Source organism: Trachurus japonicus, chromosome 20 (genome assembly GCF_045865225.1).
Source record: "Trachurus japonicus isolate A0001 chromosome 20, Traja_1.0".
Lineage (NCBI taxonomy): Eukaryota > Metazoa > Chordata > Actinopteri > Carangiformes > Carangidae > Trachurus > Trachurus japonicus.
In genome coordinates this window covers 14,480,571-14,500,737 of record NC_140926.1, presented here as the reverse complement: position 1 = coordinate 14,500,737, position 20,167 = coordinate 14,480,571, and the positions used below count along the sequence as shown (strand labels likewise).

The window sequence follows — 20,167 nt, the reverse complement described above, 5'->3', positions numbered from 1 at the left end:
AGAGCATCTTTCTTATTTCGATGATTTTCAGGCCAGATTTTTGGACTTTTCTTCAGACTATGCAGAAAAAGGGTGAGTCACACTGAATCTAAAAATATGTGTGTCACCTCTGTGTGTTCAGCTTTGGCAGAGTTATGACTCAGAGACGGAGTGTGAATTTTGATGCATATTGAGGAAACTGGCACTTTGGATTTTAAAGTCCCTTAACCGTCTTTCGCCTCAGGCAGAATCTAGAGACGCTGTTCGAAAACATCTGCGATAAAGTAAACTAGTGAGGAAACAATTTTGGAAACAACAAGAGGTGACCACCCCCCCTAAATATATAAAATGTAAATATTGAGGGTGTAATTGTCCCAGTCGAAACTTTGACAAAAATAAGCGTTAAAACTAGAAATGTGGACTCTCTCCTGGGTTTTGAAAAGTAACACATTACATTTCGTTTGATTTTCAACTGCTTGCTCAAGGCTGTTGCCCTCCGACAACTCACACCGACCCCTATATGGTTCTTTTACCTTGAAGTGAGTTGTGACTGTGAGACTTGGTTGAGGTTAAAGTCAGGGTAATTCAACTACATCTCTAGGAAACCTGTGGACTGTATTTCTGGCTTGGCTACAACTGTGCTCTATCTATGAACTCCCACACACTGTATTACCTTATAGCTCACTATTTATTTACTCATACTGTTTCCCATTTCCTCTAAAATAGCCTCCCCCTCGCTGCTGCTGCATACACTAAACAGCCAGAGAGAGGAAAATGTTTCAGAGAATGACCTGAAGTGACGTTCCCAGAGGTGCTATTCTCACAGCGCTCCCTCTCCAGCTCGATCTCGTTCACCACGTCGCACATCTGCACCGATAACACCTGTGGAAAAGGGAAGAAAAGAGAAAAAAAAGCACATTTAGGTGTCAAGAATCAAATATGCTTCGATCACACCGGAGCCTGGTTCTGACAGAATTCATATCCAGTGAGATCGAAGCTGGTGGAGTGGCTAAACGCAGTCGAAAAATTGCTGATAAATATTTTAGTTTCCCCTTTATCACATTCCTGCAAGTGTGGCTTTTCATGCTGTGTTTTCCTATTAGAACAAACCCCTGGCTAATAATACAGTAAACACACAGAAATGTTCTCTATGTCTGAAATCCAAACAAAGCTCCCTCTTGCCTGGCAAATAGATGCTATCATGCAAATGGATTAGGAAGTGGAGAAGGGAGCCACTGAGTAATCTACCGCAATTGTTCATCTGTGTCAACAAAAGCTGAAAAATGTGAGCTGACAGCTGCTGGCGGAGAACCGGTGGGTCAATGAAAATGTGTAAGAGGAGCAGCGAAGAGCTTGAGAAGGTCAGTGGAGATGAAGAGGCAGAGGGAAGAAAAGGAGAGAGGTGGGGGGGGGGAGAGAAGTCCCATATGAGGCAGAGTGTATTCATGAACTCCCAGGATGGAGCTTCAGCCTGCACCCAGCTACCAAAGTGACAACACTTACATGACTACAGGCAGTAAAGGTCACAGTCTGAGGGGTGATGCAGCAGCACAAAGCACATGAAGTATTTACTGTACAACTGAACAACTCATCTTCTTTAACTCGTCCTTACAGATGTCTTTACATTCTCCTTTCACAAGCCGCAACCATCCTGTCAAACATGAAACGATCCCCATCAGTCAGCCACAAATGCCCCTTTTAGTCCAGAGGTTGAGCTGCCATAGATATTTGTTGTAAAAGCTGCGGTGCACCTCAGACATGACAAATACCCTAAACTTCCATTAAAGGCAAACAGCACCTAGTGACAGCAACAATACAACATGGTGTAATGGCTCAGTGTAATGAGGCAGTACATACTCAGCTGTAAGCTGTGTTCATTGTTTAAACAAGGATATAAGTACATAAAAACAAATGTGCTGTGATCTGTGATGTCTAATTGTGTAGGAATATTTAAAAGCAAACAGCCACATTTACACAAAGATCATATAGCACTATACTTCACACACTAACACCCACCATGGTCACACAGTAGCAGTGGCAAATGTATGGGAGCAATACTCAGTTGTGTAATTGACAATAATTGATTAATTAATTCTAAAATAACAAGTAGAAAGTTAAGAGAGAAACTGTTCAAAATGTTATAAGTAGATCATAGTGTATTTATGTGAAAAATGAAACGTGGATGTGTAATTAAGTGCTCACTGTCTGTTTGGTTCATGTAGGTTTTTTTTTTTTAATAGTTGCCTCAGGGTAGAGAGGACTGGTTTCCTGCTGTGCTGCTGTATGTTTAGCCATTACAGTCAGAAGTGCAACTGTTTGACCTGTAACGGCGCAGCAAAGCCCCCAATGCTATGATGCAGTGTATCCTGCCACAGACATTAACAACCTCTTGGTGTTCATGTAAATATGACACAAAAAGACATATACATACTAGTACAAACTAGCCTACCTCCCATTCCACCTCTCCACACTGCCTTTTCTGAGCTTAACTCATTGCCTTGCTCACTCTCTCCCCACATGGATGAGGTCGCCCTGACACTATCATAATCCACAGAACTTTGCTCACAGGAGTCTTTGCCTGCAACCTATTACAGCAGAAAATCCAACATATCCTCAAGTAATAGCAGCAGCACTGGCTGGGAGGCAAAAGATTAATCTGCCAACATTATCTGTGCACCGCAACATGGATGGAGGAGGAAATCTCATGTTGGTTAGACCCTTTGGTAACCTTATTTTTGATTACCATGAGATTGATTGTTGGCCAACGTAATAGTGGAGCATTCAAGAGAGGATTTGAGTCCAAAAGCCCCTCAGAGGGGAGGGTAATATCTTAAAACAGAAAATGTAATACTTATAATATTCTGCTACCTGGTGTAGGCTATCTGTGATTTACACTGTTTCGGCACTGTAATCTTATTATCAAGTAAAAGTATTGTTCATATAAAACAAGCTGGACATTTTTACAGGTCAGGTGGGCAGTTACTCAGTTTAACCCATGGTCCAACGCACCCTGACCCCCCCCCCCGCCCCCCCCCCCCAGAGATAAAGTCTGCTAACAGCTAGTTGTAGCAACTTTAGCAATGACCGCACCATAACAAACAGCGCAGTCTATTTCTCTACATGCAAACCGCGATCAAAAAGCCACTTATAGCCACAAATACTGCTCAGTCGGAACAGCACCAAACATCACAAACAGTACAAACAGGGTCCCAGCACATAATACAAGGCATCAAACATCTGTTATTAGCTTTGCCTGGTTTCTATTGAAAAGAGACGAAAACAACTCACCCACTCTCCTCCAGTTATACGCTATGCAGCAACTTTCTGCGTCCAGCAGTGTCCAGTCACTGACAACACAGTCCGAGTCCCCCGGCTCTCTCCCTCTTTCACTTTTCTCCTCCATTTCCTTCACCTCGTCTTCGGTAAACTCGGTCTCAACTAGTAATAGGGACGCCCATCGAAACGAAACCAGTCGTCGTTGTTCTCAAACTCCACAAACTCGTATCCGTCGTGTTTGTTGCTGCCATGGTTACAGGTAACTTACTCCGCTGGCGTGGAGACGATAGAGTCTCGCAGTCGCAGCTCAATGAAAATGTGTGATTATTACTCCATGCAATGCAGCCAAAGTTCCTATGTATCTTGCCTATCAGTTTATAAAAGTTATTATCGAGTGTTCACAGGGAAAAGGACAGAAATGGGCATTTCTAACTTTAGATATTTGCGGGAGAAAATCACGTAAATAAGCGCGAGATTAGACGCGACGTCACGCGAGATCAGGACGACGTTTGTTGCCGGAAGAGACTGCCTGTAACATAGTGAAGCAGACATCAACACGGCTGAGTTTATGGAGTTTGAGAACAACGACGTCTGGTTTCATTTCGATGGGCGCCCCTATCCGTTTGATACCGAGATTACCGAAGACGAGATGAAGGAAATGGAGGAGAAAAGTGAAAGAGGGAGAGCTGCCGGTGGAGTCTAGGTGCTGGAAGTGGTCAGTGTGGTCAGTGCCTGCCCATGGCCGCTGAAACCAGATGTGTGTGCTGCCAGTCGGACTCGGGCGTGTGTTGTCAGTGCCTGGACTCTCTGCTGGACGCGGAAAGTTGCTGCATAGCGTATAACTGGAGGAGAGTGGGTAAGTTGTTTCCGTCTCTTTTCAATAGAAACCAGGCGAATCTGTTTGATGCCTCGTATTATGTGCTGGGACCCTGTGTGTACTGTTGATGACGATTGGTGCTGTTCTGAGCATTGGCTTTTTGATCGCAGTTTGCGCGTAGAGAAATAGACTGCGCTGTTTGTTATGGTGCTTTGGTGCGGTCTTTGCTAAAGTTCTATAAACTAGAGAAGCTAGACTTCATCTCTCGAGGGGGGATGGGGGGCTAACCCGGTGTCAGGGGGGGGTTGGACCATGGGTTAAATTTACGCCGGAATATACCCTAGCTAATTTTTTTTTAACTTTGTGTTTTTTGTAGCTACAAAATATTTTAAAGAAAGCTTTATGTTTTAATAATCAGAGGGCCAAATTCGTTTGCATTGGGCCCTGGTAACAGCCGTAATATCATCACAATATAATTCTGTCAAAAGTTGATTAAATATTAAATTACCCAGCTCCACTGTTGCATCCTGACCAAAGCTATTTACATTTAAATGCGACCAGCATCAATCCAGCAACGCTCTGCCAAGAAACAAAACCAGACAAAGTTACTATACTGGCTGCTGGAGCTTTTAGCTTCTAGCAGATTAAGAGATGGATATTGTCCATTGGACTTTGTGAAGACTGAATAGGCAGAAAAGAGGCAAATATTGGACTCATATTCATCAGGTGGCCAGAGATCTGAGTCCAAATAACTGATAATGTGCTGATGTGACTACTGGAAATGCAATAAACTGTGAATATAACTTCTAATGTGGATTTTCAGCTTGTTTTGCTGCCCTCTGTTGAGCAATAAACACAGACTTTTTAGAAGTAATTTTGATTTGAAAGTAACAGATGTAAACAATAAATTATAATCCAATTGCTTTCTTTCACCTTAGATACAATTACATAATTGATTGGCAGAGTTGCTTATAGCTAATTAGCTACCACATATGTTACCTGGTTTATAATCAATAGGGCTAAGTTCACATTGGATTAGTGATATACTGACCGGCTTGACATGTATTGACAGTGTGATTGCTGGTTTGTATTGAAACAACTCAAAGTCAGAACAGAAAATAAATGCGCTAATGTCCTGTAATTAACACTTTTGGCTGTTGAAGCAGAAAACAGCTCAACAAGATTCACATGTTGATGAATTGCTTCTCATAGAACATTTACATTTTGTTATATTAAAACTGAAAATGCACCAACGCAGCCTGTTGCTTATGCTGGGTTTGTTGTTTTTCCAACTTTTTATCTTTCTTCTTTTATTGTACGTGTTAAAATATTTACCGGTGACTTATCTGAGATGCACTTTTTCTCGAAACAGAGAGTTTTGTTTACTTCAGCCACTCCCTTGTCACACAGGATCCCTGCATTCGTAGTGTTAAGACCTGGGACCAGCTGATACAGCAGCGAGTAACCCCATGAGGCTTCTTCAATGAGCATTATTAACTGTGGGGATATCACTCACACCCCCTCTTGATGGTTGTTTATTTCCTCTATGTGAGAGGAGACAGGACACTGGATCTACTTGCAGAGATTCTGCCTTGAACTTTTTGTACATTTGTAATCTTTCCTCAGTTCTCACATTAATTATTGCTGTTGTTGTCCTGATTTATTTCTGCTAGCGTAATTGACTGTTGTGTTGTGTAATTGTAGAGAAGCAATTTCCCTGCAGGGATCAATAAAGTTTTCAGAATCTGATAGAGGCGAGAGCTGGGGTTTCTTTCAAACTAGAAAATTTCAACCGACAGCACAGATTTTAAGTTTAATTTGATATGCAAGGGGTGGATTGTTTTTGTGTTTTCTGGCTTATGGGAAATGCAAATCAGAGGCAAAAAAAAAAGTTTTGTGAAAACCATTAATGCTGCAGACATAGTCAAAAACCTACATACAATGTTCCTTATCTGGGTGAAAAACAGACAGAATATGTGCATAAACTTCTCATTGCATGGAGATAGTTTATTAGTTAACTTAACCCTGCATGTGTATAGAGCCAAAATACACAAAGATGGAGATCAATGATAACAAAACAAGCTTGGGGTTCAGAGAGTAGCTATATGATTTATGGGAACGGCTGAATGTACCGTAGGTTTCCTCATCCAGGAAAATACAAGAGATGAAGGGACGGGTCCTGACACTGATTTATGCTTAAACTCAAATGCTGGAGATGAATATTAAGTGTCTTCTAGTCCAGGATACTAAAAAACATTCCTAGAGTATCGAAAACTGAGTGATGGGCCAAAATGACAATACCAAAATAATAAATGAACTCTGAAAACTTATACACACATAGGAGTATCCATGTGTAAAACATTGTAAAAATACCTATTAGATTTTAAAGTTTATTAGCGCAGAGTTGACCATAAAGGCCAGCAGACTGTTGCTTCAAGGTTTTAGTGAGTGTTGTCATTTAGGAAGGCTGCCAGCTTTGTCTTGTTTGAGTAAAAGATAACGATCAAATAAAAAATGAGGAGAGCTGACAGGAAAATGAAAGGGAAACTTGTGTCTGTTCTGAAATCAACATCTACAGCATGAGGCTGAATAATCAGTAAGCAGCACTATTGGACCTGGGGTAAATATTAACTTTTCCAGCCAAACAAACTTTAACAAAACAGGAAGTGCAATATTGACTAGAAGTGTAAACTGCTCTAGAAGTAATCGTCTTTCAAATGTCTTCAAGAATTATCTTGTAAAATGTGCTTCATCTTGTTTGTCCAAGAGTTAGATGATGAGATCAACACTATCTTGATCGCCACTCATTATCATGTCTGTGCATGAGCTAGAAATTAATACAATAGCATCATCACAATATATGATTTGAATAATAATAGAAAATATCTTTTTTTTTTTTTTTTAACAAACGACTAACAGTTAGTTAGCTTAGTGAGCATGAAGACTGGCATTTCTGAAACTAACTGAAACATTGTTGTTTGATCTGTGCACAAACAGAAATGTAAAAACATATTGTAGCTTTACTTCATGATTTAGTGAACTGCTGCTATTTGAAGTTATCAGTATAACTAGCTAAGGTAAGATAAATAACAACCTCCTGTTCAAGCTTAATGTTCAGTGGTATTGATTTCATCAGCACAATAGCTTAGCAAATAAGTAAGTGTCCAGCTTTTCCTATAAAACGGATTCATTTAAAAAAGTTTCTGTCAGGTAGTTTAATGTTTGGAAGAAGACCTAGAGGTTGTAGGCTACCCCCAACCCTCCTTCTGCAATATATTAAACAGAAAACAGTGACATCGAGTCATTAACATTCACTTTTCTCTCAACCGCCACATTTCCTCCCTGGATGTATTGACGTGATGTCAGGTTGTGTTATTGTGAAGCAGCCACCTAGAACATGTAGCACATCAGACCACACGAGCAAACCGTTAAATGTTTTCCACACTGGTGCGTTTAAGAGCCACTAAAATATGTCAACAATGACGTATCTGGTGGATCTTTGAAAGCCGCGGGGTGGGCCAGACATCTGAGAGTTGTCAGAGGTGAGGAGGAATGAATTTCCACATAGTCACTTCAATGTTCACAGTCATTCTGTCTGGAAGGAGCTTCACCGGTAGGCATGAAAGAAAGCCATGCTGACTGTCAAATGACTAAAATCCACCCAAGACATAACCATTATCATAATCTGAAATGTTAAGCTTCTTAGAGTCATACTCATTTTTTCTCATATATTTCTCAAAACTGTGGGAGGAACAGTGGCAAAACACTTCTGACATCTCTTAATAAAGATACATATCTCTGGAAAAATAAGGCGTAAGAGTCTATGACATGCCAAATGAAGAAAAAAAAAATGAGGCGAATCAGTTTATCTTGCTACCAGGTGGAGTTTTGTATATGCCCATGTTGGTTGTTCATTTACTTCCCAAGACATATCTTAAGACGTATGTGTAATTGAAAACACAGAGGACTAACATCCAGGACCCTCAGTGGTCACTTCAGTTGCCTGCAGCAACACTGCACAGTGACATATCTGGTATCAATGCTCAAAGACTTTCAAATCCAATCATCTAAACCCAGAGAGAATACAGCTATTTTCTGCAAAGTCATGAATTTAGTCGAGTTCATTTACTGCACATACCTTTGGGAGACAGTGTCTGCAGTCTATGACATATGTGCTCATAAATACTATATTTTAGAGGGTGGTATACTGACATAAGGCCACAAGAGGCTCATTTATCATCAGTATTGAATTAAATATGTTTATCTGAGTCAGTCTATCAGTATCACACTCAGTAATTGTATCTATTTCCAGTTGAAAAGAGACAATCAGATAAAAGTTGATATTTCATTCACTATGGAAATGTTTCACATAACAAGCAGCCCAATAGAAAAGCAGGAAATTCAATCCAAAGGGACTGGATTGGGGGGATTGTTGAAGTCACATCTGCTTTTTAACAGAACAAAAAAATCTGAATTTGAGCATGAATCATATTTGTGATCTTTACTCAGATTTGTAGCAACGCCGCCTCGATCTGAAGAGTCTCATTTGAATCAGTTTGACTGCTTGATGTTATTTCTCATGGCAGTAAAACACAGACTGGTCTTGTTGCCAGCTATTGAAGAAACTTCACCTTCACAAGTACTGACTCAGATGAGGACGAAGGGTGAATATACTGTACGTTTCTGAATTCATAAAAATCATGTAGCTGCGCCAGGGACAAGGACAGCTCTGAACAAAACAAAAATAAAATACCCGATTAAACAAGTTAAAAGTCTAGAATAGATAATTAAAAATCACTGTAGGAAATACATTTTTTAAAGACTTATGGCAAACCTATGATGATAAATGGTTAATAACCTTTTTACATTTTATCAAGATAGATAGATAGATAGATAGATAGATAGATAGATAGATAGATAGATAGATAGATAGATAGATAGATAGATAGGTTTGCAACAGCTCCTTCTGCTTTCCCCATGATAATGTTTCACGCAGTTGTTTCAAAATGTTGATCAAGAGCAAATAACATAAAATATAAGTACAGTCTTCATATATTTTTCTGTTCAACCTTAAAGTAGCCTATTGAAATGAGATTTCAGAGTAACAGAGACTTACTTTTGACAGGTGAAGATGCAGCAGCAGCAGAAGCAGCAGAGGGGACAGCTGTGAAGCATCCATCCTGTTTTTACTTTCAGAGTTTTCTTATTCAAGATTCCTCGATGTTGCCAAAACTCCTCTGTAAACCTGCTCAAGTGTGTGAGAGGAAAGCGGCGGCTATGTGTGTATTATGTGTGCAGAGGATGTGTGTGTGAATTCAGATGTGTGAGGTTTAGCGCTGCTGCCGCCGCTCCATCGGACTGCGCTCCTCTCTGTGCGCGCTCCTCCAGCAGGAGAGAGCAGCTCCATCCGTTTGATGGCACTGGTCCCGCCCCTCGTCCATTCACAACTCCACACCGCCTGTCCCGGCGGGCTGTCAGTTCACACGGCCGGCCGGCGGGCTGCTGGGTGAAGGGGGAGGACGGTGCACGACAAAGCAAGAAGAAGCCCGCTAATTAACTGCTGTCTCGGTGACTGACTCCTCCTTCGTGATAACTGGTGAAGTGGTCGTGACATATAGGCCTGTTTCCTGTGTAGCTACTTACTATATAGGCCTATCTCTGCAGGGTTGAAGACAGAATACAGAAATAGCTACATATAATACCTTCCACAAATATATATAAAAACCTGACCTTGACTTTTTCCTCATGGTCTTAAAAGAAATTAACTGTGTCCACTTCCTTCCAAATTTGTTGTCACCACCAACAATTACAGGTTTTGCAAGGACTTAAATCTTTGGATAGCCAAATTGATTGTGTAAGACAAAAAATATTAAACACACACACACACACACACACACACACACACACACACACACATATATATATTTGTGGAAGGTATTATATGTAGCTATTTCTCTCTATATATACAGTATATGTATATGTGTGTGTGTGTGTGTTTAATATTTTTTGTCTTACACAATCAATCAGTTGCACAATCAATTATTGATTTGGCTATCCAAAGATTTAAGTCCTGGTCGACTTGCAAAACCTGTAATTGTTGGTGGTGACAACAAGTTTGGAAGGAAGTGGAAGCAGTTAATATTTTCTTTTTAGACCGTGAGAAAAAGTCAAGGTCAGGTTTTTTCTAAAACAAAAGAAAAAAAAACCTCAAAACAACAACATCAGAAAGGGTCTATAATTTTGGTTTCCAAAGACTGTCAAATATTCAAAAATAAAAGTTAAGGGTCGTGTGGCAATTCTGTAAAAGCATCAAGCAAAGAGAGATAATGTGTTTTTTCACTATGCAATAAGACATGAGAAAAAAATGTTTTAGAGGTTGATGTCGTGGTGCTGGTCCTCTTCTGGCCGGGGAACAGTTGTCTGTTAAAGCAAGGACCTCTACTGGTCACATTAGCATTAGACAGCACCTGACGACATCAACACTGTGTGTTTCAACACCTTAATAAGGCTACACAAGTAAATAATAAATCACACTCTAAAAACACATCAGAGAACAACTGGTTTTATCCCATCATGTGAGTAGCTGTGATCTGATTGAACGTTGCAAACAGGAAGGAAGTGGTTATATTCACTGTGGACTGGCTGCTCTTTCTTCCTCCGCTCCCTGCAATATATCAAACTGATCCGCTGTCAAATGCTTCTTTAGTGAACACATACTTAATGAACAATTGTGCTAAGTGCTCAGCTAGGTGACAAACACATTGCATTTCCTGTGACAGTAATACATGGTTTGATTTATGGACCACAATGACACTAAGACACAGAGAGAAGGACGGTTGTTTACTCTTTATTATAATATGGGGATAAAACATCATAATTTGTGAGGAGCGAGAGATATATACATATATAGAGGAGCTCACGAAAACAGCTGCCTGCTTTTCATGATAAAAAGCCCATTACCCAAATTACACAAGCACATCCTCTTATAATTGCTAATACATAAAGATGAGAAAGGTGTTATCAAAAAAATAAGACGTGGAAATCCATATCCAATAGACAGATGACTTTATGCAGGTTTGTATAAAGACAATTAGAGAAAGATGGTGACAGGGGACAACAAGTTGCTGTATTGACCCTTGTAGCACCTCTTCAACCCCTCTCTCATCATCCATCCTGGGCTAGTGGCTACAACATCAAACGTCCATCTCCTCCATCTTCAACCAGTCCCACTCTCATGCTGTCATTCGATCGACCTCCGCTCACAGCTGACTGGACCTCACAGCACAGCCACATCTTCAGTCCCTGTGACTGGCTGAGCTCACCCTGCGAGGCATTTCCCTGCATGAGTCCACCCATTAATATTGATGGGAAAATAGGCTTCGCAGAAAACAGCACAACACAACAACAACATGAAACAACACGAAGAACCCTGATTATTTTCTCTTGTGACGTCGCAGGTTATTTTCTCTTGTGTGGTCCCGTCACGGTTCAAGTCTCATTCGAGCATCATGCTGACACCTATTCCCATGCATCTCGACTGTATAGGCTACTATAGATTATAATAAGGCTGCTTGGGACAAAGCATGTTGACAAGTACCATGTGATACATCTAAAAAAATAAATGCTTAATATTTGACAAAGTGCAAAAGGTATAAAGTACTGTGCAACCTGTTCTTCTAAACATTTAGGTTTGAAAATGAAATGAAAAAACAAAGAGCAGCTTTAGTGCTGAAAAAAGACAATCTCTTAAGTCGGCTGATGAAAGAAGATCAATATTTTCTTTAACCTGACTGCATTATAACAGGTTTGACCCCTTCATCCATTAAGGTGATGTATTAGTCTAGCAGACTATGGAAATGTAAAGGACCCCCACAAAGGATTTCTATCCTATTAAGGTCAAGAGTCTTTTGCTACTGAATAAATCTGTGACTGCCTGCATGTGTCCACACTGAAGATCCAATGAATGATGATATAAGCACTTAATTATTAACATGTAGGATAAACTGTTCCATACGCCCAGGAGAAAGGAGGAATGAATAGGTTTGATGTTATTAAGAAAACGTGTTTAGGGTTTTGGATCCATATTTAATTTGTTAGACAATAGCTGGGGACAATTACCAGAGAGAAACATTGCAATACATTTGTCACCATTGTAACTTCGGCTATTATGACCACACAATCCTCCCACTGTGGCTGCCATTTACGAAAGCACTAAGCAACATTTCTTTCCTGCCTCCATTAAAAAAAAAAAAAAAGCCTTAACCCAGGGTGAAGGTGGGAGCTTAAGCGTAGTATGTGGCATTGTTGCCTTATGATTCACATGCAGACTGTGTGCAAGCAAGATATTTGCCAGCTGATCCTGGCCACAGGGAATTGGGAAACCTGTGCTTTCTTTCTTTCTTTTTTTTTTGTTGGTGATCACAAAGATATTTTACAGCAGAAATGCCTCTTTGTTATCTGCAAACAAAAGGAAATAATGAGTATTCTGTTGCCGATTCGGGTCAAGTATGTGACACTCAATTATGGGGTGAATTAAATGGAGAAAAATGACGAGGATGTCTGTGGCAGAGTTTTTCATTAGTTGACCAGAGACACAAAAGAGGGCAGTGATAGCAGTTGTTGTAACACAGCTTGAGCTGAGACCTAGATCAATACAGCTTAAAGGTAACAGCAAGAGCAAGACAGAGCTCCTTTTTTTTTCTTTATCTCAAGATTGCTTCTCAGGTTTTTACTGTCAAATTGCATCTAGTTTTATGCATCTCCACATTCTGACATTGTGTACAAATCTTGTAAAGATAACTTTTGCTACCAATCAGTTCTTGATTCATCCAGCTCCTTGACATTTTGAACTGCAAACTGAGAACTTAAACCTTATTGAAGGCAGGGAAAAAGAAAACACTGAGGAAGAAGAATCCAAAGATCAGAGAAATACTGCATTTTAGTCACATTGTTGAATCAGTATGTTTTTGTCTCATGTCTTTGGTCTTACATAATTAAAGTAATTTATTCTACAGTTATAGGATGCGATAGTGATGAATAGTATAATTTTGCTCTCCAGTGGACGGTCTATCTCAGTGAAACTCGTTGTCAAAGGACCAGCTAAAGTGATAAATATGCTCATATTTTCGGAGGACAGTGAATGACACAAAAGCCTTTTCTCCCTGCTGTACCATGAACTTTATAAGGCTTTGTGTGGTTTACAAAAGAGATATATTTCCATACACATGGTTAAAGGCACTTGGCTCTGTGGTGATTGGTTGGAATTATTTACTATAGTGGGCTTTTTACTTGTCAGTATTGAAAGCATTCGTTTGTATAATCGATGCCAAACCCCATTTTCCAGCATTCAGTGTGGTCTGGCAGCTTAGGAGCTCTCTTTGCTTAAAGGCTCTCGGTGTCTTTAAGGTCGGTTTGCACTTAGCTTGGCTGCTGTGTCTGTTTGCAGAGGGGATGTAGGCTATACTAAACATTTTTGCATCACTGCTAGAAAAAGAGGGGAAAGGTGAAAACATGATATACGGTACATGATGCATGATAGAGGAAGTGTAGGGAACGCGATCACATTGACAGCCAACTTGATTTTCTCAGTGGTGAGTTATGGAAAAGCAGAAGAGCAGGCTGCCAGCTGTGGTACGGCCACTCAGCTGTCATCTTTTATTCTCTATGGATATACAACGCATTCTCATTTATGCCTGGCCAGCGTGGACTTCTCTCTGCTTCTGTGTTCAGTCTATGCTTCCTGATCAAACAAAAGGACAAAGCCAAAGCACAATTCTCAAGTGCAGTAGCCTTGGACAATATTAGTCAATGTATGTTTTTTTTTTAAATATTCCTTTTATGATTCTGCACACCACAGTTCTGCTGAACTCAGAAATGAAATGCATTTTTTACTCCACAATTATTTGGCAACTATGATTACTTATTCTTCTGTGACCATTTGAAATATAAAATATAATGCACTATTTAAATGTAAATTAAACTGGCCTTGTATTGCTAGGATAAGCTTTACTTTAACCTAAAACTGTGGTTGAGATGTGGTGGAAGTGCAGTGAAAAAGAAATAAGTGGAACTTGTTTTATAAAAGTGTGTGTCTAGCTCATACACATTTGTTGGATGCTTCACAGGAAATCGGAAAAATGACATGAGTTTGTTACCATTAGGTAACATTAGCCACTGGCCATATAGCCCTATAGGCTGAAGCAGCAAAACCTACATGTATAGTACATTGTTATTATGAATAACCTGTTCATAAGAGGCAGAATTTAGATACATTCAATTATTAATGCACCTGTCATGATTAACTTTACTATCTAACATATGATAATACACCAAAGTTTTGCTGTTCATAATAGTTATTATTAATAATCATTTACTAATGCTTCATGTAAAGGGTCTGAATGCTTTTTCCACCACTGATAATAACCTTTTTTTCAGAGGTGACAGAAGACACAAACACAATCGGCAGTGACGTATGTGAACATACACGGTGGGATGACTCCACCATCTCTTCAAGGACAAACAGAAAGCCTCTTTTCACCTGTTTTATTCTTCATCATTTCGTACATTGCAATTATGAAATTATTATAACAAACAATCAGGCTGCTGAAGGCTGGGGAAAAAAAATCGCAACCATTTTTTCACTGAGGTATTGCTAACATCAGTAGAAAGAGATGCAAAAGGGAGACAGTGTGAGATTGATCCACAATCAGTGCAAGTTGCTTTTAAATGACCAACACTGTCCTGATAATTGTTCCAGCATATTGGAAATGATGTGACTGCAGGAAAAAAAAAAAAAGAAAAAAATATCAGAGTCACTGTATCATCCTCCACCAGAGCTCGTCCATGCCTTTGGCTACTGTATGTGGATTAGTGTCACAAGCTGCCGGAGAGAAAAAATGTGTCCATCTTTGACAGATATCTGCTACTCACTCACACCTCCTGGGGGGGAAATTAGCTCAGCAGAAGGCTATTTCATACCAAGACCTCACCTTTCACCCCAATGTAATCAGTATTTGTCTGGAGTGTAAAATGGTTATGCCCTTCGAATGTAATTGAAGGACCTGAGGTTTAACATGGTGCAGAGAAAAAAAGAGTATAGGCTAATGGTTGAAGAACTTTTGAATTTCAATTGATGTCTTGTTGGTATAAAATAGATCTTACTGTACCAACTCCACAGTTGTAGGTTTCATGGTCTTATCTGCTCATTTTAGCAGCTCTCAATCGTATCAGATCAGTAAGTCAAGATGTCTTTCTTTACATCAATTTCAGAGGATCATCATGTTGGGGGATCCCAGGCACATCATCCCTCCATCCCTTCTCAAGGAGGCATCCTAAACAGTTGATTACAACACCATCAAGATGGATAAATGACTCTTAGCTTTGTCAACAGCGTGGTTTTAAGGATAGCAATGCCCATGTGTTGGTCTACCACATAGGTTCAGTCAAAAATACCACAGACTCTAATCCAAAACCCTTCATTTAAAAAGATGCACAGCTGCACAAGCCACAGTGTTGTACTTAACATCCCTTCTGCTTTTAATATCACCCTAAACATCTATTAAACTTTTATTAAGATACAGTACAATGTGTTTTAAAGCTAACAGAAGGATCTGTACTTTGAACACACTCCCCAAGGACGCCTAAAAGGAGCTGCCTTGGGACTCAAACTGAAATTGCTCCATTTCTAAATCTCTGTGCTGCTGTATAAGAGTCATTTTGCAGAAAGTCTTTGTTCAGTTGCCTCCAACTGTCAGAGGGATGACAGCTAAAATGGAAACATTATTGCTCCGTTACTAGTTATGTCACATCTGTATGAGCAGCTTGTGATTCTCTATATCACCTGCCAAAAGACTAAAACTTGCCCAAATTATACACCTTCATTATCTTTTAGTGCTTAATAAAATAGTCCGGTGTCAGGACAATAAAGTGTAGCATGTATGACAATATTTTCTTTCCTACAACTATCAGATATTAACTCAAATATTGATGTGAAATACAATATCTATTTGTGGAGGGTCAGGTTCACTGCTACGTTACATTTTTTAACCTGCGAGGAGTCAACAGAGACGTCCAGGAGCAGCGGGGCAGCAGAGAGTTGAGACCAGAAGAAAAATGACTTCAGAGGGGATCAAATTGGAAGTTAGAGGAGAACTTAAACAATAAATCTGAATCTCTCCTCGCTCTGAACGGTTCACATGGCGCTTGCACAATACTTGAAGATGGACCGCTGGCTTTGACACGAGGCGGATATTGACATTTTGAGAACATTTCAATCCGTCAGTGTTGGTCTATTTTAGTTCACCTAAAATTTAACTTTGTCTCATGGTCATTGGTCCAAACTGAACACCAGCTGCAACACATAAATGCAGGACAATGAAACGTGTGCAGAGCTGGCTGGAAGTGAACAGCGCTTGTGGGAGTTAGATGTCACATCTTCTAACAACTCCTGTTACCGTAAAAATACAATAGTCGTTCGGAGCCAACGAGTTCTCCAATCAAAACAATCACACGGGTCGTTTTCTTCAAGCCACTGATACGATCCATAGGAGCATCCCCTCAAACAGCGACAACTTCAGCTGTCATGGTTACCACGATGAACAAAGTGGTGTACCAATCGTCGCCATGTTACTCTAATAACAGTCATGGCTTGGTTCGTTTTGAGCAAAAACAATACATGGTTAGGAAAAGATTGCCATATGTACAGGTTGTTTTTTTTAGTACCAATGTCGACTTCGTCATCATTACTGTGGCCATTAGATTTGACCTAACAACAAAATGTAATACAGGTCATAATAACCTGCAGCACTAACGATTTATGGCCTTTAATATGGACTAGTCTTTAGTGAACTGTAGTTAATGTCAGACCTTAGCACAACGCAGCATGTGCCCAACGGTAAAAAGAACGGGACTACCAAACTAAAAGCGTCCATTTGGAATCAACAGTTTGAAAAGTGTCATTAAGAAACAAGGTCGCTTTAAAATGTTGTGTTTCCTACACGGAGCAGTTACTCAGACAGACTAATCTCTATTCACAGCGTTAGGGTGCACAGTCTCCTGAGGTGAATCATCTGCATGGACTTGGTGTTTTCATGGAGCAATGAAAGCATGACAGTTCAGTGGAAAGACTGTCGTGCATGCAAACTTCTAATACAAAACCAGGACTTGTTACAGTTTATGATTTATTTATTATTTTTTTTTACCCCTTTGCGGCCCCTCCAATATCAAACCAGCAGAGTGGATTACCTCTAGCTGCATAAAAGCCACATGAGTTGTATGGTGTCGTGTATCTGTATCCGATGATGTTCCATAATTTCAAAGTCCAGTGTTTTTCTGTTTTCAGCAGAGATGACATAAGATGCTTATGGGATTGTCAAGTGTAATTATATCAGTACAAGCTTTTGCAGGCTGGCTGTCTGTGGAAAGACAACAACAACAACAAAAAACCACACAGACACACAAAAAAACACATTCACAATTTTGACTGCAGGCTTGTCGAGCCCTGGCCACAGACAGCTGGTGCAAGCCAAAGGCTCAGTGAATAGATTTACATAGCGCCATTTATATTCTCTGCACTGAAAACGAAGCGTGCTTGTGTTTGCCTATAGTTTCAGTGCTGCCAGTCACAGTTTTGATCCTGTGAATCGATGCTGTTCACAGGGAGTAGCAGGGCACATTTTAAAAAATCTATTTACGCTCAATAACTACAGAGAATACAATAAAAGAGCATGTCCACTAGCACCATGCCCAGGCTGTGAGAGGCTTCACAATGAAAAGGCTGGATGGAAAAACAATTAACAAAAGAGCGGTTCCATCACAGTTTTCATCACTAAGATTGAATTGGAATAGGCTGCAATGAAAGGTCCTTTGTTAAAATGTAGCTAAATGTAAAAAAAGACAAACAAAACAAAAACGTGAATGTGAAATCTGGTTTTCAAACACTATAGATTCAATATCTCTTTTAACAAAACAGCAGATCTTTACACCTAAAAAACTTGATCCATGAAACAGTTGGCATCATCACATACATCAGGTGTATTAAATTGGTATCTGCATGGTCGTTGACTGACTGACACCTCATGTTAGATTAATTAGAGACTTGATTAATGGGTTCATCTGATCCAGAAAATAAATTCACCTTTAATTTACTCTAACACACACTGAAAACAGCACGACTCCCTATCTTCCAAACTCCAGCAGAGAAAATCAATGTTAAAAAAAGAGAGTCATTTTTGCTTGGTATTGCTTGCTGAGTTTTGGATGTTTATCAGCTTTTTGTGTTGTAAAAATCAAGTTTAGAAGGAAAAAGACAAGCGACATGTAAATTTAAAGCTACTTGGTGCCAGAGGAAGGACACCGAACACAGTGCAGTACTTCAGTATTTCAGAATCCTTGTGGACTTTATTCACACAAGCACTGTGCTACTTTTTGCTCTTTTCCACTCCACGTGCGTCACACTCTTTGTTCATTATCTTTAGTTGAACTTTTTAATTATTTGTTAAGTGTAAAACTCCATTAAAAATGCCTCCGTGGTGCAAACTTGGTGTCATTCCAACAGACCTTTCACTTTTCCAAATGCTCTGCAAGCCAGATTAACTTAATTGAATTTCAGAAGTGTCCATCCGTTAGACTCTGAATCTCTTTCAAAAGGTGCCATCGCCACAGCAGCAGGAGCAACAAAAAGAGGAAAAAAAACAAACTTGCTTTACCGTGACAGACCGACAACTAATCTCTATGGAATACAGATGAAAATCGAGGATAACATGTAAATCAAGTCACCAGAAAATGCAGTCTGTGGACATAGATGTAACACTATCTCTTCTCGTCCATCCTTCATTTAGTTTAGGTTACACTGTCACCTCACAGTACAGAGCAGAGCTCACAGAGAGGGACAGAATATTAACTTGCAAAGCATTTGATTTCAGCTCTGTATGAAACTGCTATTTATCAACGCACCCAGAATTGCAGCTCATATAAAACTCAAGGAAAGCTCCACTCAGCACTGTGATGACTGTGAAATTCCAATTTGAAATTTCTACCAAACATGTTTTCAAATCAGCTCCTTACACGACAGGTGTCCAGCAAGACCCAGTTTACCACAGAACATGAAGATAGTAAACCGAATAAATAAAATAAAGTGCATTAGCGACGTGGCAGTAGGGAAGGACTTTTGAGAGGAATAAAAGAGGAAATAAGAAGATTTTAAGTGAAATTAAAAAGCTATTGTATTGTGAACAGGAAGAATAGACTGTGTTACCATGGAAAGTGAGCTTATAGGAAGGAAACTTCAAGAGCCTTTAAACGTTGTTGATGGTGGTGCTGCAGCGATGAAGCAAACTCCTGATTGAGGGGTTTGATTGGAGAGGGCCAGGCATCCACAGCTGACAGGTCGTGGGGGGTCACAAGGAGCTGTAATGACATAAAGTTGGACAGTTTACAAGTGATTGGCTAATTGACATCTTAGGATGTGATGAGGATAAGAATGAGATGGTGGAGATTAGCGATAGCAGCAAACAGCACTTGTGGCCTAGAAAGCATTTGCAAGGAGATAGTCTCCCTGACTGAACTTTTGCTAAGCTTCACTTCTTATTTTGCACTTATGTAGTCATAGACTAGGCTGCCACAGGCTGCCACTCTTCACCCATCATCACCATCAGTTAAACCCCCCACAGCTTAACCTCAGGGCTGGAAGATTGCTTGAGCTACCTGTCACTTCAATTGTGGTCACAGAAGAAGATGTGCACTTACTGAATTTACAGTTCCCTGCTCCTGGACCACTGTATATGCAGGCAGCTGTCACAGCCTCCCCTTTAAACAAGGTGTAAATGGTGATCACATTAATTTGCATGGTTTAACTAAAACTTACTAACATATGCGCAGGGTTGGGAGGGTTACTTTAAAAATGTATTCAACAACAAACAGGTCTGAGGTAAACAATGGTTTACACTTTGCACAGATAAGTCTTAAAGTGTGTATTGCAACACCTTCTCATCACAATCCACGCCATCTAACTTACAGTACACAGATCAGCTGTTATTAAAACCCAACTCATAAGTAACAGGATCGTGATACTGGACCACCGCTCACATAAGCTAAACA

General features: G+C 39.9%; 2 protein-coding genes across 2 annotated transcripts in view; one reads left to right on the top strand and one right to left on the bottom strand.

Moving 5' to 3' along the window:
• Positions 1-9,574, bottom strand: part of vipr1b (vasoactive intestinal peptide receptor 1b) — a 47,096-nt gene extending 37,522 nt beyond the window's left edge. The window contains exons 1-2 of the mRNA XM_085763708.1: positions 9,189-9,574; positions 771-861 (exon numbers count right to left, since the gene is read on the bottom strand). Coding sequence (XP_085619834.1) covers positions 771-861; positions 9,189-9,251 — 154 coding nt within the window. The 5' untranslated portion in view covers positions 9,252-9,574. The remainder of the gene's footprint in view (positions 1-770; positions 862-9,188) is intronic.
• The window catches only part of LOC146966635 (histone H4), a 126,835-nt gene that overhangs the window by 25,345 nt on the left and 81,323 nt on the right, over positions 1-20,167 (top strand). The gene's annotated exons all lie outside the window — the stretch shown is intronic.